The sequence below is a fragment of the Gallinula chloropus genome (genome assembly GCF_964237585.1).
Source record: "Gallinula chloropus genome assembly, chromosome: 18".
Taxonomy (NCBI): Eukaryota; Metazoa; Chordata; class Aves; order Gruiformes; family Rallidae; genus Gallinula; species Gallinula chloropus.
This window is the reverse complement of record NC_140103.1, coordinates 12,855,890-12,864,120: the sequence shown is the minus strand read 5'-3', so window position 1 is coordinate 12,864,120 and position 8,231 is coordinate 12,855,890. Positions and strand designations below refer to the sequence as shown.

The window sequence follows — 8,231 nt, the reverse complement described above, 5'->3', positions numbered from 1 at the left end:
TTATGCTGTTTCTCATCTCTAAGCTGGAGCTTGAGTGACTCTACTCATACATACCTTTATTGACACTGGTGTGAAATTCTCTCACTTTGTGTTTAAAGGTACAGGCTAACAAAATTCAGATGAGCCATCTGTAACCCCCTGCTTTTCAAATGCACTGTTAACTCATGAATCAAACTTTCAATGTCCAAGTTTTTTCCCACAACCAATATATCAACCATGTAATGATAAAAGATTAGATCAGGATGCAGTGTTTGTACTGGAGCAAGTGCCCAGGCTACATAAGTCTGGCACACAGTTGGTGAATTTTTCATGCCTTGAGGGAGCACTACACAACGATTCCTTTTCATGGGTTTATTTTTGTTTGTAGTAGGGACTGAAAAAGCAAATTTTTCATAATCATCAGGGTGTAAGGGAATAGTGAAAAAAACACTCCTTGAAAAATAGGCATATTCCATGGACTTGTGGAAGGCTTCATATGTCCCTTAGTCAGTTGCTCCTGTATTAAATGTTGTAGGTGGGCAAGTGGTTTTGTGAGTAAGCAGACATTAATTAACCCAAATGAGGATTTTTGTTTTCCAGCTTAATTTTAAAATAAGCTGCCCACTTTCAATGGTTGCCATCAAAATTCTTTTTGCTTAGTAGCCAGCCTTGCTCCTAGTTGGCTAAGCACATCCCTGAACCTGCATCACATATGGGCAAACACTGCAAACCGACCCCTCAGACAAACGACATTGCAAGATGCGAGTTGCCATATCCACTCTGGATGGATGGGGGATGAGGGGGGGAGGGGAGATGTGTCTCCCACTTCTGTGTCACTTTTGCCAAGGCACCCAGAACCTTGATTTCTCCTGTTCTGATGCCACCTTATGTGCCCAGGCTCCAACGAGCAGTCTCTGCAGAGTCTCTGGGTCATCAGGAGACAGTGGTGTGTTGCTGAGCTCGTCGGGAGGAGTGGGTAGTAGAGGTGGGTATAGAGACGAAGTGGATCCTTGATCCGATGGTTGGCAGGGCGGATTCTGCTCCGTCTCCATAGGATTCTTGTCTGTGTCCATAGGCTCCTTGTCAGTGTCCACAGGCTCCGGAGGTGTCATGGGGACAACACTGACCGGTGCTTTAGCTGGTGTCTCTTAGTATTTGTAGTCTTGAGGTGGGGGGAGCTGGTTGGTGCTGGGACTGGGGTCTCAAACACTTTCACAGCAAGGCATGCTGTTGCTGTGAGAGCTTTTATGTCCTCCAGAGTAGAAATCGCAACTCTCCAAGCAGTAGCAAGTCCCTTTGCCTCCTCATCTCCCCTACTGACCACATCCCATCATTTATCTCCACCCCTTGCAGGTGTTTATGCTGAGCACTAACTGCAGTTCAACTAAAACTCCACGATCATGACACCACCACAGCAGACACCCCACCGTTGGCTCATCGTATTTTATGTCTCTCTTTGAAAGGCGCTTTGCTAAAATCCTGGCTATGGCCCTTTCCTCACTAGGTAACTTACTCCCCACAGCCGCACCAGCTGCTCACCTTCTCAGGCATATTGCTGCAGAGCATTGTTTTCTCTTCTCTCCATTGCCCCTGAGCGCTGTCTGGTCGCTGCAGGGATTTTTTCCAGCTGCTCTTCTCCTCCAGAGTTTCACCAGTTTCTTCACTCCTGGTTTCAGGATCAGGTCGGTCTCAGCTTCAGGTCGTGGTTTCAGGATCACTTTGGGGTCACCATTTGCGGAGATCAGCGATGGGCAATGTGATAGATGAGCCTTTGTTCAGTAAACCACATGTACCTTGAAACAGGTCGTAACATTCTGATTTTGTAAGAATGATTGTGTAACGTATATTGTTAGTTGCTAACAGAGCATAGAACTGAGTTATAGGTAACTGAGAAGTAGAAACCATAGAAATTAAGTAGCCAATGAATGAGCTTGCTGTTAAAGATGACCAAATATGGGAGAGGGGTCAACTAAGGGACAAGTGAGGAAGAGGAGCAACTTCATCCCGTCGACCACCAGGAGGTGGAAGACGACCCCCTAACAACAACTGGCGCATGTGCTGAAGAAGCCTCAGTGAAACAATCGGGACCCATAACTTAAAGACTATAAAAACCTAAATTTGGACAGGGACCGTGCGCGCCGTTGGTAGAGCTGAGACTCTCCGGCCGCCCAGAGCTGCCCAAGCTTATTTGCCGCCTGCTAAATCAATAAAAATAAGTTTGTAACTGGTTTCCGACTGGTGATTGGGAAACCCACAATTACAGGCAACACACAAATCGATATGAATTAAGGTGAAGCCGTTTATTGGGTGAAATCACACAGATTCTAGACATTTGTTACTGCAAACGTGGCAAGCTAAAACACTGCTAATTGGCTACACACAGTGTTCACACCACACTGATTGGTTAGTGATTATAAGGAGTTCCCACAAGCATATCTTATAGCTAACCATTGTTAGTTTACCTTTGATGGCCATCTATTATGGCTGGTTCTTGACATGTTCACTTACTCCCAAATACCTTCCCAAAACTCCTTCTCAGTTTAGGGCAGTCTGTACCCCTGTCTTCAAGGCCACTGTGTTTTTGAGAATGTGATTACCAAAATCCTCTCAGCACGAGTAACTTTCCTGTCTCACAGGAACATGAGGATATTGTCAGGGCCTGTGTCTTCTGGGAGGAGAGTCAGGCTGCTGGCAGGCCTGCTGCCTTCCACCACAGCGCTGAGCTGTAGGTCCTGAGCTGTGTGGGTCAGTGAGAACCTGCATTGTGCATCACCAGTTCTGTATATTTCCCTACAAAGAACTATTGTTGTTGTTTCTCTCTCTCTGCTGTCCCAGTAACCTGTCCTTATCCCAAACTGTGAGGTTTGGGGCTTTTTGGTTTCCTTTTCTCTCCCTTCCACCCGGGAGGAGCGTGACAACGCAGACAAGGGCCCTTCTGGTCCATCTGGACTCATCACTGGTGAGGCCACCTCTAGAGCAGTCAGTCCCAGTGTGGAGCTCCCTGGTCTGGTAGAAGGGTGAAGAACACTCATGTGGTCAGAGAATGTCTGCCAAGATACAGTTAGGGGTATTTTGTGGGGAAGCTGAAAGAGCCAGGCTTCTTTAGCCGGGGGAACATGAGGCTGAGGGAAGCCCACTTTGTGCTATGTGGAAAGAGCATAAGAAAGTCCATGTGAAACTGCAGCTTTGAAAGTCAGAGTGGACGTGGAGATAAAGAAACAGCATTCTGAGGGTACTGCTGTGTTGCTGAAAGTCACTTGGAGGAAGAGTGGCTGAGCTGGTGGCTTTGTGTTTGTGGGAACAGCTGGTGAGGAGGGACAGACAGCAGTACAGGCAGGGACATCCTGGGGTGAGATCAAAGTGGGAACGGGCATTAGTTGCCTTCAGACTGCAGGGAAACAGGCACAGGTATGGGGCAGTGTGGGATGGGCTGTGGTGCAGATGGCCAAGGGTGCTGGCCAGGCTGAAAGGGCCTGATAGAAATGAGGTCTTTGCCCACTTGGCTATGGCTGATGTCCCTGCCACAGAGGCCTCAGAGGAGACACATTGTCCTCACAGCCATGGAGCATCATTGCCTCCTTGCACCCGACCGAGAGGTGGTCACCATGTGTATTACCCCTGTCCATCCCTTGGCGTCACACTCCTCACATCGCAAGGAAGAGCCCTGAGACACAGATGACACACTGCCCAGGGGCTGGGGGTCAGCACTTGGCATTTCTGCTTCATCAGACCAAGCCAGTGTGTCCTCAGCATCAGAGCTGCCTGTGCTTTGCCTGTGTTTGAACTCATGGTCTCCAGTTGTCTGCTCTAAGGAGCCCATGGGGAGGCTTTGTCAGGAATGGCTCCCAGTTGAGCCTGTTAATGCTTCAAGGTACTTTGGGCATTATTCTTGACTTTGACTTCTTGAGAGGTTTCTTCACTCTTCTCTTGGTATCTTGAGGTCTCCAGAGTCAGAAGAAAACACACCACGGGGCTCAGTAATCATACAGAAAGCCCTTACAAGCATGTATTTTCATGTAATTGTCTTTAAAATAAATAAGACTTTCATAACAAATTGGAGAGGTTTTATTTGAGTGACGAAATTTTCAAAGGAGTTTCACAATGCAGGATTTTTTCAAAGGAAAAAATGTTTCTGTCATATCTCAGATCATGGAAGAAAGTTCAGCAGCATGCTGCAATGGGGGCTGGTCCAGAGGTCGGGACAGGCAGCAAAAGCAGTCTCTTCAGATCCAACCCTGTCTGGAGAACCTTGCTCCTCCCCAAGCCCAGCAGTTCCCTCCCTGGCCTCCTGGCACTCCCAACACTTCCTCACATCATCTGTGCTCACAGGCACAGACAGATTTCTCTGACAACAAACAGCAGTTACACATGACACAGTATAATACCCATGAAATCTCTCTCCTCAGCTGCCTGTTACGGCCAAGCAGCGTGTGAAGGGGGTCAGCTTTCAGAGGAGATTCTCTCCCAGAACAGTGTCGTGGTTTCACCCGGCTGAGGGCCAAGATCCACGCAGCTGCCTGCTCCTTAAAGGAAAAGAGCAGGTTAAAGGGAAGGGGAGGGGGGGTGAGAAGTAAGGGAAGGGAAAAGGAAGAGAAAGGGGCAAATAACCCCAAAATCAAGAAATTAAGAGGCCCGTGGGTTGGGATAAGGATAGTTTACTAAGATAACAGAAAGATACAATGTAACAATACTAACAGGACTTCAAAGCAAAATATATGAAGCTGTTAATACACAAGGCAGTTTCTCACCAAACCATACAACTCAGGCCGTGCCACCCAGAGCCGTCCCAGAACCCGACCGTCCCCCAAGAACCGCGCGTCCCGGAGCCGCCCTAGGCCTTCCTCCCGTCAGCCCCCCGATATCCTGGGCAGGACGTAACTGGCATGGAATACTCTCTTTGGTCAGTTCGGTCACCTGTCCTGTCTTCGCCCCTCCTTTCTCATGAAGAGCTGAGAAAGTCCTTGACTGTCTGACAGCAACTAGAAACATCAGGGTGTTATCAGCACTACTCCCATCTTACTCTCAAACACAGCATTCATCTGCTGTTACAAATGAAATTAACTCCATCCTGACCAAAACCAGGACAAACAGTTTTAGTCAGATACATAGAAAGGTCATTTATCAACACACTGACATTCTGACACAACAGTTCATTGGACTGCTGAGAGATGGGATGTTTCCAACTCTCTGAAACACAAAGGAAGAACCAGAGAGCTGAGCGGCACCTGAATGTCCAAAAAACAAGCAGAGGTGGAAACCTGTGATCAAAGTGAAGTTCATACTTTTCAGTCCGCTGAAAAGATGCCTTTAGGCAGGAATGTGCCATCAGGAGAGGTGAAAACATCTGAATGACGAGGGAAATGAAAGAGGCAGACTGGTGGTGATGCAGGTACAGGGGAAGGGGAGTGTTTCTTCTGCTGCCATGACTGAGTCAAACAAGACCAGGAGATACTGCATGAGGAATGGGATGAACGTGTTTTTACATCAGAGACAAAATAGAAGGAGAAAACCCCACAGCACCTACAAGTCCCAACTAAATACTGACAGGTCCTAATGTGAGATACATGGCCAGCGATATACAGAAGAAGATGAGCAGTTTGTTGCTGCTTAGAAACATCCAGTCATCAGTTTCCACATGGCATCCTTGAGCTCCTGGTTCCTCATGCTGTAGATGAGGGGGTTCACTGCCGATGGAACCACTGTGTAAAGTAATGCCAATATCAGGTCCAGAAATAGGGAGGAGATGGAGGGGGGCTTCACATAGGCAAACACACCAGTGCTGACAAACAGGGAGACCACGGCCAGGTGAGGGAGGCAGGTGGAAAAGGCTTTATGCCGTCCCTGCTGCGAGGGGATCCTCAGCACAGCCCTGAAGATCTGCACATAGGACACCACAATGAACACAAAACAACCAAAACCTAAACAGGCACTGACCACAATGGCTCCAATTTCCCTGAGGTAGGCTTCTGAGCAGGAGAGCTTGAGGATCTGGGGGATTTCACAGAAGAACTGGTCAACAGCATTGCCATGGCACAGGGGAAGGGAAAATGTATTGGCCGTGTGCACCACAGCATTGAGAAACCCACTGGCCCAGGCAGCTGCTGCCATGTGGACACAAGCTCTGCTGCCCAGGAGGGTCCCGTAGTGCAGGGGGTGGCAGATGGCAACGTACCGGTCATAGGCCATGACAGTGAGAAGACAGAGCTCTGTGGAGATCAGAAAGAAAAAGAAAAAGATTTGACCCACGCATCCTGTGTAGGAAATGGCCCTGGTGTCCCACAAGGAATTGGCCATGGATTTGGGAACAGTGGTAGAGATGCAGCCAAGGTCAAGAACAGAGAGGTTGAGGAGGAAGAAGTACATGGGGGTGTGGAGATGGTGGTCACAGGCTATGGTGATGATGATGAGGCCATTGCCCAGGATTGCAGCCAGGTAGATGCCCATGAAGAGGCAGAAGTGCAGGAGCTGCAGCTCCCGTGTGTCTGCAAAGGGCAGGAGGAGGAAGTGGCTGATGGAGCTGCTGTTGGACATCTGCTGCTGTCAAGTGTGGAGACCTGTCCAAGGAGGAAAAGGCACTCTTCTTTGAGGAAAACCTCTTCCAATTCACATTGACTCTCTGTATTCTGGAAGACTTTTGTCAGGTCCCTTTTGGGAGCTCTGCTTTGTTCTGGCTCCAGCATGCCACTGCTAGGAGGAGGGTCAGCTGTGGGCTATCGAGTACTCAGTCCTGCCTGGCAGCAGTCAGTAAATAGAAGGATGGTGTGATCTCAGACTAAATCCCCTGTGGATAGCAATGAGCTTTTCAGCACTGTCACTCCAGTTTCACCCAAGGCCAGAGCAGAGCTTTGAAGCTTTGGTTTTCTCCTGCCTGTACCTGAGACAGTTTGTTCTGTCAGAACTCCCTGACATTGCTGCTGCAGTGCCAGTGAAACCTTTCCCTGAGTTCAGAGTGGAAAGAACTGCTCTGTCCATCAGCCCTGGTCTCAGCTGCCCTGTGCTGAACACTCTTTGATCACACCCTGATGTTCCTGTAGAATATCAGTGTCTGCACTGCAGAGGATATCAGGGAGGTCCCAAATCCCCACTGCCAGGGTATTTCTGGGACTAGCTTCTTCTTTCTCTTTCCTAGACAACGTCTCCACTGCCTGGAGCTGTCCCTGGAGCTGCTTCTCTTCGCCCATGTCACCTCCTGCTCTGTGCTCACAGACCTCATCCAACCTGTGCTTTGCTCAGCTCTGCTCTGCAGACCCCTCCTGGCATCAGGACACTGCCCTGGGAACCTCTGTGTGTGCAGGGATCAGGAAATCCTCTGATGTGGACATTCTTGAGGGGAGAAATTAGTTCTAATAAACTTCACTCAGCACAGCCCACAGGAGAGGAAAATTCAAGGCAAAGATTCTGCCTGTCAGGAAATAGCTTCCTTGATGTTGTTCTTCAAATTCCTTTTTTAATTTCTCAAGGATCATCTCAAGCTGGGAGCAAAGCTGACCCAGACAGCACTGTCTTACTGCAGAAGGACCTTATGCTGCTCTTGTCTGGGTCACTCCTTCAACCCAGAGGTCCTTCTCTATCCCTGTGGAAAGCTCCCCAGGCAGGCTGAGTGCTGACCCTGGCAGCAGCAGAGTCCCTGCCCCAGCACACAGCCCCTGGCGTGCAGGGACCCTGCTCACAAGGACAGCCCTGGGCACCCCTTGGTGCACAGGCTGCTTCACACCTCTGCAACCATGCCCAGGACAAGACAGCTGTCCTGCCCTTTCCCTCTGATGGGGCAGAAGGGCATCCCTTCCAGGCAGCACTTTCTGATCCTATGGAGAACCTGTCCTCCTGACAGACTCCACACACTGCCCCATGTCCCAGCTTGATCCCTCCAGGAACAGAACCTGCATTGCCCTGCACCCACAGACATACCAGGCAGAGTGCTGTGGAGATTTCTCCTCCAGTCAGCTCTCAGCATCCATCAGCTCTCTCAGCCTCACAGGTCTCCCCACAGTGCCTACAGGCAGTGTCCCCAGCCCTGTGTGCTTGGCAGAGGAGCTGCTCCTGGGCAGAGCTGTCTCGCTGCAGTGCTGCAATATTTCTTGAGCTCCTACTGTCTATCCCAGGAGCCCAGCCCAGATCGCAGCAGAGGAGCAGGTGAAGACATCCCCTCTGGGCTCCTCCCTGGAGCTCCAGGGAACCTAATTGGAAAGACACTAATTCTTTACTGAGTTTCCCTCCCTTGGCTGGGGAGAAATCCTTCTGTCCCTCAGAGT

The 8,231-nt window shown here is 49.6% G+C and overlaps 1 protein-coding gene across 1 annotated transcript; it reads right to left on the bottom strand.

Annotated features, from left to right (window-relative positions):
• Positions 1-5,586: 5,586 nt before the first annotated feature.
• On the bottom strand, positions 5,587-6,510 carry LOC311198439 (olfactory receptor 14A16-like; the record flags this gene model as incomplete). The annotated part of the gene is made up of 1 exon (XM_084272388.1): positions 5,587-6,510. The coding sequence occupies one exon, from the start codon at positions 6,508-6,510 to the stop codon at positions 5,587-5,589; it is 924 nt and encodes a 307-aa protein (XP_084128514.1).
• Positions 6,511-8,231: the final 1,721 nt, after the last annotated feature.